The 15,596-nt window shown below is 39.9% G+C and overlaps 1 protein-coding gene across 2 annotated transcripts; it reads right to left on the minus strand.

The window, feature by feature from the left end:
• Positions 1-550: 550 nt before the first annotated feature.
• On the minus strand, positions 551-10,922 carry LOC131251051 (ubiquitin-conjugating enzyme E2 22-like). Of its 2 annotated transcripts, none has more exons than XM_058251515.1 (7): positions 10,761-10,922; positions 5,470-5,658; positions 5,118-5,262; positions 4,952-5,029; positions 4,743-4,855; positions 3,902-4,005; positions 551-1,044 (listed from the first exon to the last, which is right to left on the minus strand). In XM_058251515.1, the coding sequence occupies exons 2-7, from the start codon at positions 5,470-5,472 to the stop codon at positions 714-716; spliced, it is 774 nt and encodes a 257-aa protein (XP_058107498.1). In that variant the 5' UTR covers positions 5,473-5,658; positions 10,761-10,922; the 3' UTR covers positions 551-713. The 2 variants fall into 2 exon arrangements, with proteins under 2 accessions (XP_058107498.1, XP_058107499.1); XM_058251516.1 differs by having other exon boundaries at positions 5,470-5,576; positions 10,761-10,895.
• Between the last annotated feature and the right edge of the window lie 4,674 nt (positions 10,923-15,596).

Genomic DNA, 15,596 nt, shown 5'->3' on the forward strand with positions numbered 1-15,596 from the left:
TTAACTAATCTGATCATGTCCCCTTCCGACCTGAGGATATGAAAAGCGCATCTATGAGTTTTACATCTCATTCTAGCGCAGAGGCCCCCAATACCCGTTAGATGGACCAAAACCCCCCAGCACACCACATTCGCCATCCAGTCTCATGGGTCTTCTTTCTCAATCGATTTCTTGAATAGATAAGGCATGGTGCACCCACCACTAGGCATGTGGCCTATGAGATCAGTAGCGGAATAACCACGTAGCCCCACCTGTATAAAATGAAAACACAGGGCAGCTTAGCATGCACGGATGCACTCTGGGTGTGTTGTAAATCATCGTTTTTAGACTCAGAGTTGTGACTTGCTTGACTTTGGAGTCAGCATCCAACCCTTGGTGCCATATCCCAGTCAACTCGTCCGAGTCACACCCGACTCAGACGAGTCTTAAGACAACGGTGAGTGCAGATATATATATATATATATATATATATATATATATATATATATATATATATATCCATTCGAGCTGTAGAACCCAAAAAAAGAAAAAGAAAAAGTCCAGCATCCTCCCCATGTTATTGTTCCCACCCGTCTATCATCCCTCTCCAATTAATAAATAACGATAACCCCATATCACACAGATACAGCCTTTTTCGAGTTCCTCTTTTCTGAGTGAGGCAGTACCAATTTCATCTTACATTCGTTTGGAGGCCCTTTTGGTCCCCCTCCTCTTTATAATCTCTTCAAGCTTTTCTTCCTTGCATCCATCTTCTTCTTGTCAACGTGGACCTTTGCAGCCGCGGCTACACCTTCCTTCTTTTGAACCACTGCCGACGCCTCAACAGCTGCTGCTGTGGTCTCCACTGATGGGGCAGCGACCACAGGCTGATCTTGGCTGTTGATCCCTCCACTGCCTCCTTTGTTCACCAATGGGGGAGGTGGCAGCTTGGCTGTGTTGGAAACCATGTTCGTCTGGTCGACATTGAGAGCAGTTGTGGACTCGGATATGGCACCTGACTTGGACTTGGGCTTTGGTTTAAGGGCATGAATGCCAGTATAGAGCCTGCATCGAAAGGCTATATGCATAAGGAAATATACAATTGCTCGACCTGAACAACAACCATTCTTTACATACGCCAGTGAGGCCCATCTCCAAGAAATCAAATCATTCACATCTGGTAGGCCCCCTTAGAGTTGGACACAAAACCAAGCCAGCTCGAAAGCTCGGTTCAGATTGGTTTGAAAAAGTTCAGCTTGGATTGGTTCGAATATAAGTTCAAACCAAATCAAGACTCTAGAGTTTAAAAACACAAACAAATCTCAAACCAAGCTCGGCTCGAAGCTTTGTGCTTGATTCAGCTCAGTTCGATTCGGCTCATAGATTGTATGCACACCTATTTCCTGTGATGTGATCAACTTGAGCTTTGGATATGATTCAATTTTGGGATCATGTCCTAAAATGATATGTAAAAATGGATGGACAGCATGGATAATACATAATACATATATGAATGCACATTGTTTCAATTTTGGTTTGGTCCACTTGAGCTTTGGATATGATTCAATTTTGGATCATGTCCTAAATTGATATGTAAAAACAGATGGATGGGCATGGATAATACATATACATGACGGTGGCCCCACAAGGTTTACTCAGTATGCTAAAAGTGAGATTTGAATTGGCTGGTGACCTCAACACCAGCATCCACATGTAAAAACAGATGGATGGCATGGATAATACATATACATGATGGTGGCCCCACAAAGTTTACTCGGTACTCTAAAAGCGAGATTTGAATTGGCTGGTGACCTCAACAACAGCCACGTAGCTGGTGTCAAAGCACTGTAGGCCCCACCATATGTGTTTTATCTAGCCGTCCATCAAAATTTCCAGCTCATTTTACGGTATGAGACCAAAAATAAGATAAACCTCCAGTTGACCACAACACAGGATCCAAACTTGTTGGGCGACAAGTTTTTTGGAGCAATACTGTTTTCCTGTGATGGGGCCCACCTCAATGTATGTGATGCATATCCATGCTGCCCATCCATTTTTCCAGATCATTTTATGGCATAGGCCAAAAAACGAAGTAGATCCAAATATCAGGTGGGCCATACTACATGAAACATTGATCATTGAATGACCACCATTAAAATTATCAGTGTCAATATTAGCTTAATCCAAAACTTTTGTGGTCCATGCAAAGTATTTCATGGTCAATCACCTTCATCTACATCTACGTGACATTATCAGCAGTTTGGATGGTGAATAAACATTACAGATGGTGTATAAACATTACGGTAGACCCTAGTGTTATCTTTGTATTAAAAAAAGTTCATATTATGCATATTGTTTATTTAACAAAAATTTAAAATAAAATTGAGCCAACCCTTGTTCGCTCGGATATTTGGACCAAACCAAACTAAGTTCAAACAGTAGGGATAGGCTCGAAGCTCCGCTCGCGTAAAGCCAAAACAGGGGGTGTCACATAAACAAGCCAAACGAAACTTGGGTAAAACTCGGTTCAGTTCGGCTCGTCTACCCCGACCTGGCTTCCGCCAGAAAATCCCAAGCTATGTGAATATTGGCTTGAAAATTGGTTATATAGTCTGAAAACTCCCCGCAAGTGGGCCTCTAAAATGGCGACACTGGGTCAAATGAAAAATATGGCACCAAACAGTCTAATATTGTAGCATATAGAATGACATGTCGCCATTTCTCACTATTAAGACATGGCTAGTCCAAAAACCTATTTCTCATGTTTAACTAAAATAAATATTACCATCGATTTTTGGGATATTCTACATGGTGTGATAAATCTCGTTCTCAGCAATTTATCAGTTCAAGAATTTCGCAATTTATTTATTAAAATTTAATAAATAATTTTCATATTATATGTATGTAATGAATTATTCAACGTTTAGATAAATTTTGTGTTAATATCACGAAAAAAATATCTCACAATATACAATTATATTGTTTTGTGGACAATACCATGGGATTTTCAAATCTCAGCAGTTACGGCTGTGCAGGATGATGTTTCCTAACTGTTTGCTCATCAAAAGGCGGGAGTAGATTATGAGAGACCCGGGCCTCACGCAAGACAGTGAGTGGCCCTTACCATGGGGGCACACCTTGATGTATGTATTCTGTATCCACACCGTCCATCTGTTTTTCCAGATCATTTAATGCATTATCCAAAAAATGAAGCAGATCAAATTAACAGGTGGACCATACCGTAGAAAACAGTGGTGATTGAACATCCTACCATTAAAACTTCTACAGAAACATTAAGGTGCGCCCTAATAAGTTTTTAACGGTAGGACATTCAATCACCACTGTTGATAAGGTCACACAAGCCTGGATGAAGAAAACAAATAACAGCTTGATCCAAAACTTTGTGGCCCGTTAATGGTCAATCTCCACTGTTTTCTATGGTATGGTCCACCTGATAATTGGATCTGCTTCAATTTTGGAATACTTCCCTAACATGATCTGGAAAAACGGATGGACGGCGTGGATATAGAGTGCATACATCAAGGTGGGCCCCACAGTAAGGGCCACGCAGCGTCTTGCATAAGTCCGGGGTCTCACCTAATCCACTCCCCCAAAAGGCTCCGTCACTGGACCACAAATAGACCAAAAATTCCTTTTTTTTTTCTTTCTTTGAAAGGTAATGAGAAAATTTTATCTAAAAATGGCATACATTGGCGATCATATGCCTCTGATATTGTACAGCAGTTCATGGTCATCCCTGACGAAAGATGGCCAATCGGTGCAAAATAGCTAATTAGAGAGGAGTTTGAGGAATTGGTGGTCGTTTTATCTCAGAGAGGCCACCAAATTCTGGCATTCATGGGAAATAATTACACACCAAAAAAGATGAAGCATGGGTTACAAGATAAAATTGGGGTCTTACCTGGCATGCCTTGCATACTCCTCGTAATTCTCAAGTAACATCTTGCCTGCCTGTTCATTCAGGGCCGATTCTGGGAATGGCTCTATCAGTAAACACCTGACCACCTGCCATCATCAGCCAAATCACTGAAAAAATCAGGAACATTGAACCAAATATCTAGGGTACTAAGTAGGTGGGGCCCATATATAGCGGGGTATAGCTGGGCCATCAACAGTTAATCACTGTGAACAATGCCAGGCTAAAAAATCAAGGTCCATTCATCAGGTGGTTCACAAGAGTGCATTGAATTAACCATTGTTTCATCTAATTTCATACCGTTTTCCACAAACACATGCTGCCCTGCCAGATGAATGGACCAGCCTGGCCAGGGCATATTTTTGCTATGGCATATATATCTGATTAGTGGTCTGGATCTTGTTCATGTGTGCCATGTTTGCAAACAGTCCCACGAATCTCTCCTCACATGAATTGTCTTGGTGTTCTATTTCGTAATGAATTGAACTACTGCCCGCAGAAAGGTGCCAACCATGAGAGTATGGCTGTGTTTGGATGGCCCACTAAAAAATACCAATACTGCATTTTTCAATCAAATACTTGTTGTACAGGTTCTCCAGGGGCTGGAGACAGATTTTTAAGGGGAACCAATGCATTTCTGCTGGAACTCATAACCGAACTAATTATCCGACCCAATGTCCTGGCATAAACCCCTACAGCCAGCGGGCAGTATGAAGTTGGCATTCCAAAATAACAATCTTCATTGCAATGGCAGATCAAGAGAGGAACAAAAATTTAAAACCACAAACATGCAGGTTAGAGGAGCTAGTGCATGTTATGGACTTACAAGCAGAACATGTCGCAGTCCAAGGCTTGGATTCCAATCCTTCTTCAGCGTATTGACGCAGATCTCGCCGTTAGTTGCAATGTTTGGATGAAAGATTTTTGTCAGAAAGTAACCTACAAAGACAGGAGAGGTACATGGAAGTGAAATGACCATGACATACTTTGTCACTAGAATATCATTGAAAATGTGAAAAACGTATATTATCGCACCTTTGGGTGGCAAGTGTGGGAAGTCATGTGATAATAATAGCTTCATTCGGAAAATGCCATTTTCGTATGGAGTTCCAGCTGCACAAGATGTTAAACCATGCCCTCTAGTCAAGTTTGTAAAGAAGAATACAGGGTTGAAAGGGATTTCTGATGATAAGTCGCCTACCAGGACCCTCAATATCGGCAAATATAGTGGAGAAATCATCATCATGTATACATACTTTAATGCCCTCTGGTGGGATTTCATCAAGATTTTTCAATTCCTTGGCAAGTTGTTTGACCACATTCGGTGGAAGATTTTCATTCGTTGCCTGCCATAAGTAACAAACCCGTAATAGATCTTCCAGTGTCAAATAAACTTCTGGGAACAATGCAGCAAACCATACAAAATACCAACAGATGCAAATCATATAATGCATAGAAGGGAGAGGTGAATGTATGCACTAGAATGCAGATTGCCGATGTATGCAGACTCATATAGATAGAAGCATTGGAGAACAATACAGTAAAAGAATTACCATCAGCCAAAGGAAGGGGCTAGTTAACAGAACGGTGTCAAAAGAAACTCCTGCCTCCTGTGCTTGAGAAGCAACGGAACCTTCTGATGGATGATGCAGCAAGGTCTCTAATATTCAAATAAAAGCATACAGTTAACTACAATTTCATGCTCTATCTCTGGAAACACCGCAGCAATGCTGACCAAGTTTCTGCATGAAACATCACCAAACCATCACCACTTCTATTCTATGTGCATTGATCTGCATAAACTTGAAAATAGGAAGAAAAAGAAATAGCTACATCTCTATACAGTTGAATGGTAAAAACAATAAGAATCAACGCCCTCATACAGAGAGGAAAAGGACCAAAAAAACCATAAGTAATCAATGCGGGACAAATCTTCCTTCTTGCAGATCATAGACATTTCAAAGAACATAAGACTAGGCTCAGTGACTCGGCTTCTTTGAAAGATTGAACCATAACTAGCTGTCTTGCAAGTTCCAACAAGCCAAATGCGACCGGCCTTGGGAATTCAGGAAAGTGCCAAACCAAACCTGATTTGGAGGCACATCCAACAGTGGCAGCAGAGTCTAACCACAAATTCACATGATTCGCCCATGTCAACCCAATTTTGATGCATCAGTAAATCACCAAAAAAAAAAGGTGTAGACTTGCTGAGGGTACACAGTTGATGTGAAGCTGGCAAGCTTCTTCTTCTTCTTTTTTTTTTTCCATTTTTTCGTGACTCAGTGACTCGGCCGAGACATGTGCTGTTGTTTGTTAGGAAAGACACATGAAAGTCCCACCACATGCATTATACTAAACATCATCACGAAACTATTAAGATATATTATTTTAGTCAGAGGTTCTCTTTCTCATCTTTTCTTTCTTTTCAATAGAAGTTACAACTCCATTCCATCTTATATAGTCCCAGCTCAGGCAAGATAAATGACCTAGTAGACTCAGCAATCGAGCAAGGGACAAGCGGATGACTATGGATCGATGTTGTAAACAGTGGTAGCGTGTTGCATAGTGTTGCTTAGCCCTCATGATACTTCTATTTTTTATTTTAAAAATAAATAAAAGATAGGAAAATATGATAAGTAGTAAGGGAAAAAAACAGGGAAAAAAATTATAAAATGCCTAAAAGATGAATCATTTTTTCAAGTATTAGCATGTTCAAACAAGTTATAAATTATCATTTATCAAAAACCAATCGAATATATAAACCAAATCCAATAATTATCACATCAACTTTTTAATTAATAATATCAAATTGAAACCACGAGTACAAAAAGAAATAAAAATCTCACATGTTAAAAGCATTAAATACAATACAAGTGTCACATACAAAGAAAACGTAAAAATAAATAAATAAAATAATAAAAAAATACATTGTAGCATACACTGCATACGCTACAACCCTTGTAGCATACACTACGTACGCTACAAGGGATTTACGCTATTTAGTATGCTATGTAGCGCTATGGCTACACTTCGCTACATAGCACACGCTACAAGCGCTATTTGAAACACTGCTATAGCTTCAACTAGTTTAAGGATTTGGCAGTTTTGCAAGGGGCCTGCTTGATCAACTTCCTTGGTCTCATACACGTCTGCATCCATGGGGTGCTCTACTGTTTGTGATTATTCTTGTAAACTTTGTATTAATTATTCTTTCCTATAAAGCTCAAATCACATCACATGTAGATTCTAAACAAGTCCAGTCCAAGTCCCAGCTTTTGCCAACCTTCGTTCCACCTATCATTCTAGGAGAGTAGTAACCACATATAGTATAAAGTACTTCCAAATTTCTATTTCACAGCATACTTTTAAGAAAGGTAAAGATTTCCGTTAAAATGTTGCCATCAGGCCCCAATAAAATGGGCGATGCAGTAATACTACTCCACAAACATACAGCAGTAAATACCGCAATCTACGTGCCAACCTTCAATCTGCCTATCATTCTAGTAGAGTAGGGAGTAGGGACCCACATATAGTATAAAGTATTTCCACATTTCTATTTCACAGCATACTTTTAAGAAAGGTAAAGATTTCTGTTAAAATGTCTCCATCGGGCCCCCATAAAATGGGTGATGCAGTAATACATACTCCACAAACATGCAGCAGTAATACCACAAGCCATGTGCTGTCAATCGTATGAATGCAATACAACTCAATTGATGCTCTAAAACTAGTGAAAATATAAACAAAGGATTCATGTATGGAAAACGGTCCAACAAAAGATCAAGCAACTAACATTATACGAGAACAAAGAAAGAAAAACGGTTCAAAAAGACCACTCACAGAAGTATGTCCTTCTCCCGTGCCCATTAACCCTAAACCATAAAAGGTAAACAAGAAAAAAATGAAGAATCTAACTCAACCAAACAAATTTATCACAAGGCCAGAGGACTATATAAATCCAAAAATTGCCAATATCTGCAGTCATTTTAGCAACTGTATCCCCAAATCAGAATAAAAACAAGCAGACAAACTTTTATCACAAGACTTTTGCCGCCACTTTATCAACTTTTTTCCCCAAATCGGAAAAACACGATCAATGGCAAACTGATGAATTTATGGTAAGAAGTGACTCAACAATCTTGATGCCCCAAACAGCTTTAACCTTCTTCTTAATTGATCAAAGATCACAGGTTGCAGGTCAAACATCAGCATTGATAGATTTAGTAACCTAACCTATTGTATAAGTGAAAAAAATAATAATAATAACAAAAAACAGAAAGACGCCAAATCTTTACCAGAAGAGCTAAAATACTAGTCTAAAATGTAAAGGCTGAACCAGAACCAAAACCAGAGAAACAACAATGGTGATATCAGAAGCAATTACTTCATGCATCAGAACGAAAGAATTAAAGCAGTTACAGACATGGTTCTAGACATCGTCCAAACCAAGTTGTCTCGGCTAAAGTGAGCATCCAAAACCAAGTTGACTCAGCTGAATTGTCTCAGTTCCAAAGTGGAACGAGGCAGGGCAAGTTGTACAGGTTTCAATCTGCAGGTGAGGCACATACCAAAATCATTATTTCAACCACGGTTACACAGACCTAAAGCAAGATAACATGAAGAAACTTCATCACGGAGACTTGATGATTGTCCTGCTATCTAGAGAGAGTATCAAAAGATCCATTTCTCTCTGATTACTCATCCTCAGTTTCTAACAGATTCTACTTTTATCTTCTCTTATGACTTTCTCCTTTCAGTATAAATCTAGCTACTCATAATGAAGAATCTTAATCTACATCCTAAGCCGCCAAGCTTCTACAAGAGCAACCCCAGAAAAAAAAAAAAAATGTAAAAAATGTAAACCTCAAAAGACAAAGGAAACAGAAACAACCAAAGAGTTCAAGCATTTGCTGAAAAAATAAAGCAGCAAAACAAAGACAAACAAAATTCATTTGTAACTACAGCCAACAATAAAGGAAACAAAACTATCTTTCTAGGGTTCAAATCCAAAACCATCAAATGACCACCAAAAATCACTAAGGCAAAAATTTCTACAGAAATCCACCCAACAGAGAAATTTGATCTCCTGAAACCAAGAAAGGATCAACCAATAAAAACCTCAGGATTTGACCAGATAGAGAGAAAGAAACCAACAGATCAAAACACTCTTCTCAAATGGAAGCCATCGGAAGGACAAGAAATTGAAATGAAAGTGCCTCAAATGCATCAGAGGGGCAGGGCAAAACATTCCAAACTGAAAACAGAGTGATCAAATGTTGGATATTTGAATCGCATCTACCCCGAAAGGACAAAAAGGTGACCAAAAAATGGAAAACAACTTTGAAAACTCAAAAGATAACCAAAGATTTCAAATAAGCAATTGCAGACAAATAAAGTAACGCGAAACAAAACTACTCAATCAAAAATCATCAGAAGAAGGAAATGAGAGCGAGGCACCAAACAACACACAAGAAATTTGAAAGTAATGACAAAAAGATTGGATTCAAAAGAATCCAATCCAAATTGTAGTTATATCGTATGCAACCAAAACATCAAATCCTTACAAAAAGGAATAATTATAAGAAACAGAGTTTGACTAAAAAAAGGAAATCCAAGGACATCAAGATACCTAGAAATAAAGCCAAAATACAAAAATCAACAATCAAACACAAAAAAAAATACAAAGAAGTGAGAGAAATATAAGGAATGAAGCAACATGAATAGTAAATTACAAAAACACAACAGAAAGATCAAATTTCAGATGTTCAAAACCCTAAATGCATCAATCAAAGACAAAAGATCCCACAAAAAAAGGACGTAATTTTTTAAAAAGTCAAACAGACCATAAAAACAGAACCCGATTTTTTTTAAAAAAACCAATGAAAACAAAATATTTGCATGGATTTCAAGCGATTAGGTAGAAATAAGACGAAATGTAGAATCAAACCCTGAATCTCACATCAGGAGGCAGACATACATTAATAAACGCAGGAAATGCATCAACCGATGTAAGAAAACCCAAATCGTAAGATAAGGATCCGAACTTTGTTTTTAAAAAATCACACAAACACCAAACTTCTACAGAAATCAACCACACAATGCGCACAGGAAGAAGGGAAAAAAAAAAAAACGAAGTATACAGAAAGACAAAAAAGACTGAAGATTTCCAGAAGTTTCAAGCGATTACAAATAAATAAAGCAACAATACGAAAGAAGCCCTAAATCAAGCATCAGAAAATCGGGAAAAATAAAGACATGCAGCAGATGCATTAAACAAGGAGAGAAATCCGAAATCATGGCAGAAAAATGAAAATACATTACAGAAAGTCGAGATCTTCGATCGAGGATGGGAGAAGACTCTAAGAACATAAACAAAACCCTAAATGCAGAAACGAGAGCAAAAACACAGGAAATGCAGCAAATGAGGCGAGAAATTTCAAAATCGCGACAGAAAGATCCCAGTTCTTCACTGAAAATCGAGATCTTCGATCGAGAATCGGAGAAGATTCGCAGTACATAAACAAAACCCCAAACCTCCAATTACCATGCAGGAACGAGAGCAAAAAGGCAGGAAACGCAGCAAATGAGGCGAGCAATTTCAAAATCACGACAGAAAGATCGCATTTCTTCACTGAAAATCGAGATCTTCGATCGAGAATCGGAGAAGATTCGCAAAACGTAAACAAAACCCTGAACCTCTAATTACCATGCAGAAACAAAAGCAAAAGGCAGAAAATGCAGTAAGGCGAGAAGTTTCAAAATCACGACATAAAGATCTCATTTCTTCAAAGGAAATCGAGATTTTCGACCAGAATCGGAGAAAATAGAAGCAGAAATCGCTCACCTTTCCGAGTCCGGTGAGAGACCGAGAGAGAGAAAATGCCAGGGCTTTGAAATTTCTCCGCTGCTGCGATTCAAAGAGCGAAATGAGATGATTGAGAGAGAGAGAGAGAGAGAGATGACGTGTTATTGTCTCTGATGTGGGTATTTATAGGCGGATTACTCCGAAGACGTTGTAATTAGGAGGGAGGAATGATGAGATGCGTCGGAACGTGAATAGTATCTTCACATGCACCTTATATACAAATGGGGCCCATCGTTCCGTATCATCCCCACCGTTGATGTTATGTCCCCAGGGAGAGAATTGCATGTTACCTGTGCCGGGGCTGTGTGGGGTCCACAGAGCTGTCCGTGACAAATCCGCTCTGTTCATCTGTTTTTAAAGATTAATAGGACAGGACTTGAAAAATCGGGTAGATGCGAAACTTACGGGGGCCACATCAAATCAAACAGTGGGAAAGAAACGTCCACCGTTGAAACCTTCCGAGAGCTGACCATGATGTTTATATGCCATCCAAACCGTTCATAGGGTTATTAAAACCCAAAAAACTGTAGGCACAAATATCATCCTGATACAAAACTTCAGTCGTCCCTAGGCTTTCAATCCCCACTATTGCATGTGGTATGGCCCACAGGAGTTTTCGATCTGTCTGATTTTTATATTCTTACCTATTCTGTTCTTGCAAAACAGATGGACGGAGTGGATTTATCACGGACATCTTTCTTAGCCCCACACAAAGGCAATCCGCTTCCCCCAGCTTCAGGTGCAGGATCTACCGGAACTATATCAGACGGAAAACCCTTGCGTACATCGCGTAATACCTACCGCGGTCACCTTCTCAAACGTGGGGAAACGACTTAACGTGCATGAAATCTACCCCGTCCATCAGGTGCATCACCCTTTTTTACGGGTGATCCCAGAAAATCAAGACCATTTAATGCTTACGTAGGCCACCCCCATAAAATTATACCTAAAACCTCTATATTGATTATTGACACGTTATGACCCATCTAAGTTTTCAAGTACTGTGATTTTGAGGTATTCTTTCATACTGATGAAGCAAATCAGATGAATGGATTGGATGTATTTAAAAACCACCGTAGGCTTTTACACAATTAATGGTGGCCGTCCATCCAGCCTTTTGCTTGGATGTGACATAGCAGAGTTTGATTTTTGGGTTCTAAAGGGTATATGAGGAAGCGTACTCGATGGACGGGATGGATCTCATGATAGTTCCGCCCACGTGGCTCTCAAAGCCCAAAGATTTGATGGATGGGATCTTCAAATCTGGTACATTCATGGAAAATATCAACAGTCTAGATATATTAATTATCTAATAGACTTTTTCTCATTGAGTTTGGACAGGAATATTGTCCGTCCACCTAACGGCCATAAAAAGTGGGTCCCCAGTCTTGGACGGTTGGGATTAGGTGCAATGTGCCAATGTGACATGTCGGGTTGAGATTCTACCCAGTCATCCGGTGGATAGCTGTAGTGTTTCATGGCCTGAACGAAATCGGTCCAGGCAAAGGGGTGGGGCCCATCGTGATGAATAGGTTTTATCCACGCCGTCTATTATTTATTACAGATAATCTTAGGGTATTCACCCGAAAATTAGGCAGATACAGGGCTGAAGTGGACCACACAGTGGGGATTGAACGCCCACCATTAAAAACTTCTTGGAAGCTGCAGAAGTTTTTTATCAAGCTGATATTTGTGTTTTTATTTTATACAGGTGTACGTGACCTTATAAACATGTTGGATGGTAGATAAATATCACGGTGGGCTTTAGGAAGGTTTCAACGGTGGGAATCATTATCACCACTGCTTCCTGTGTAGTGGTCTACTGGAGCCTTAGATCTGCCTCATTTTTTGGGCCTATATCGTAAAATTATATGGAAAATGGATAGACGGCGTGGATATAACCCAAACATCACAGTAGGCCCCACCGAGCCCCTGCCTGACCGAGTCCTTTTCTGATTTGAATTGATACTCGCGCATGGAACATGGATGATACGCAGGCATTTAGAAATTGATATTATTTTTTCTATGAATAATTAAAATTAAACTGTCTAAATCACGGGTCCCATTTTACTTGCATCATGACCTAACCGTTAAACTTATTTAATTATCTTACTGTAGGATTGGTAGGCATATATTGAACGGCTGATAATGAACAGGAACAAACGAGTGTCCACGAATCAGTGTTTAGGATTAGCTAGATCAATCTGTTTCTTGGGAAATATGTGTTCACAACCTAGTACGTATAATTTTAGTTTTTGCATGGCACGTATACAATTTATAAGTGCCTACCTATCAAGCGTCATACGCTGCCTACCTATCAAGCGTCATACGCTGCCAGAGCATCAAATAACCGACCTAACTTGCCTGTAATCCAAAGCTCTGTGAGGCCCACCACCATGTTTTTGTTACATCCACTCCGTCCATCTGTTTCTTGACCTCATTTTAGTAAACGATCCCAAACATTAGGAAGATCCAAAACTCCATAGGGCCACATGAGTGAATATTGAACTCTCACCATGGTTTCAAATTCTTTTTTATGGATTAGGGTTATATTTCCTCCTTCGCTTCATCCACGACCTTATGAACGGGTTGGATGCCATCTAAAAATCACGGTAGGCCCAGAAAAGTTTCAACGGTGGATGTTTTCATCCCTACTGTTTGCTATGGTATGGCCCACTGAGCTTTTTATCTCTATCATGTTCGGGCTCATGTTCTAAAATGATCAGAAGAAATGGATGGACGGAGCAGATATAACATAAACATCTTGGTGGGCCCCACAGAGCTATGAGTGACGGGGAGCCGTGTAAACCCGGGCTACAGGCAAGTAGCGTCATCAGATAACTCCCCTTTTGAATTATTTCCGCTCGTGGTGCATGCACCGACGGCCTGGATACGCATTGAAGACCCCAGCATTCCAATTCCCAAGACGGGTTTCTTCTAACGGCCACCACGTGGGTGAACCATGTTAACGTTCACTCAACAAAATCACAGCATCTACACCGTTCAACAGCACGGACACCTCAGGTATTATCTAAAGATAAAAATCTCACTGCACAGATGATCGCAGCCGCTCAATAAGTCAGTTGAATGGTCTGCATTGACGATCACACGTCTGATTGGACGGTGCAAGAGGTGAACTATATGTATATGTTGGACGGATGTGATGGTTACTTCATGAGCTGGGCCAGAGGTATACGTCGAATATAAACCGCTGGTCTGATTTTTCCATCAGTCCATAAATTTGGTACTCTGGCGGATCACTTGATGGTTGGATTGGCCGGCTTTTGTGGCAAGCCATATTCACGGTGGGCCCAGCTGATGAATGGCCTGGATTCATCGCACCTTTTTTTGTCATGAACGAATCTTCCGCTATCTTCGCGCGAGTGGCATTTACAGGACAAGCGACCGGAGTCAACCCGGGTGAGGCGGGTAGATCTGTTGACTTTCGAGCGTCCGCAGGTAAGGGCAGAGGGACGCGGATTGAGAGGTGGGCCACACACAACTGACTTTGGTAGAAGACGATTGCGCAGTGAGTAAACTCTGTGGGGTCCACTGTGATTTATGAAACTTATACGGTCCTTTCATTCATTTTATCATATCATTTTAGGCTTGAGCCCAAAAACGAAGCATATTCAAAGCTCAGGTGAACCACACTTATAGAAAATAGTGTGAATGGAAGGTCTACCGTTGAAAATTTACTGGGGGCCACAAAAGTTTTGGATCAAGTTGATATATGTGTTTTCCCTCCATTCATGTCTATGTGATCTTAGGATCAGGTTGGCTGACAAATAAATGTTACTGGGGGCCTAACAAGGTTTCAACTGTGAAATTCATTATTCCCACTTTTTCATGTGGTGTGGTCCATTTGAGCTTTCCATATTCTTCTGTTTTGGGCTTAACCTCTGAAATGAAATGGAAAAATAAATGTACAGTATGGATAAACCACATACATTCATGCTGGCCCACTAGAGTTTACTCCATGTGATAAAAGAGTAACTCATGAGGCCTCATCATGATATATATAGAGGCATGCTTACGTGCGCACCTTTGCATACATGTCATGGGCGTCTAATCCGAATAGTCCATATGATGCAGCATCTCATGAAACCTCAAGCAACCAAATTTCATCTTGATCTAAAACTCTGTTGAGCCATAGCAAAGAGAGATGCAAATCAAGGGAGGAAATTGTTTTCTTTTTTCATGGCTCACCAAATTAAGTTTTGGATCAAAGTAAAAGTTGGGGCCATGGGGGTTTCATGGGGTGTCGTATCACGTGGACCGTTCACAGTTTGGACTCACACCACGTGTGATGAGTTCTCAAAAAGTTCACACGAGTTCCGTGTGAGCTGGTGCACAGTTGAGCATTCGGCTATGCAAGCACCCATGCACACCTTTGCACACGTGTCATGGGGCACATAATCTGAACAGTACACGTGATGCAACCTCACCAACCCAATTTTCAGCTTGATATAAAACTCCGGTGGGCCATGGCAAAAGAAAACAAATTCCTCCCTTGATTTGCATTTCTCTTTGTCATGGCCCACTGGAATTTTAAATCAGGCTAAAAATTTGGGCCAATAAAGTTTCAAGGAATGCTTTACCACGTGGATTGTTCAAATGATATGTCATGACACATGTGTAAAGGCACGCATGGGTGCTCATGTAAGAAAGTGTGCAGGTGAGCATTCTTTTATATATATATATATATATATATATATATATATATATATATATATATATATATATATATATATATATATATATATATATTGGGAGATAATTTTAAAGCATGAGCTAAAAATAAGCAAATTAAAA

The sequence above is a fragment of the Magnolia sinica genome, chromosome 7, assembly GCF_029962835.1.
Source record: "Magnolia sinica isolate HGM2019 chromosome 7, MsV1, whole genome shotgun sequence".
NCBI classification, from domain to species: Eukaryota; Viridiplantae; Streptophyta; class Magnoliopsida; order Magnoliales; family Magnoliaceae; genus Magnolia; species Magnolia sinica.

Bases quoted from the DNA above. Each gene is read 5' to 3' on its own strand.
- LOC131251051 (XM_058251515.1), bottom strand. The intron at 4,856-4,951 runs GTGCGATAATAT...CTGTCTTTGTAG, and splicing joins CCCACACTTGCCACCCAAAG to GTTACTTTCTGACAAAAATC. The intron at 4,006-4,742 runs GTAAGTCCATAA...TGATGATGGCAG, and splicing joins GACTGCGACATGTTCTGCTT to GTGGTCAGGTGTTTACTGAT.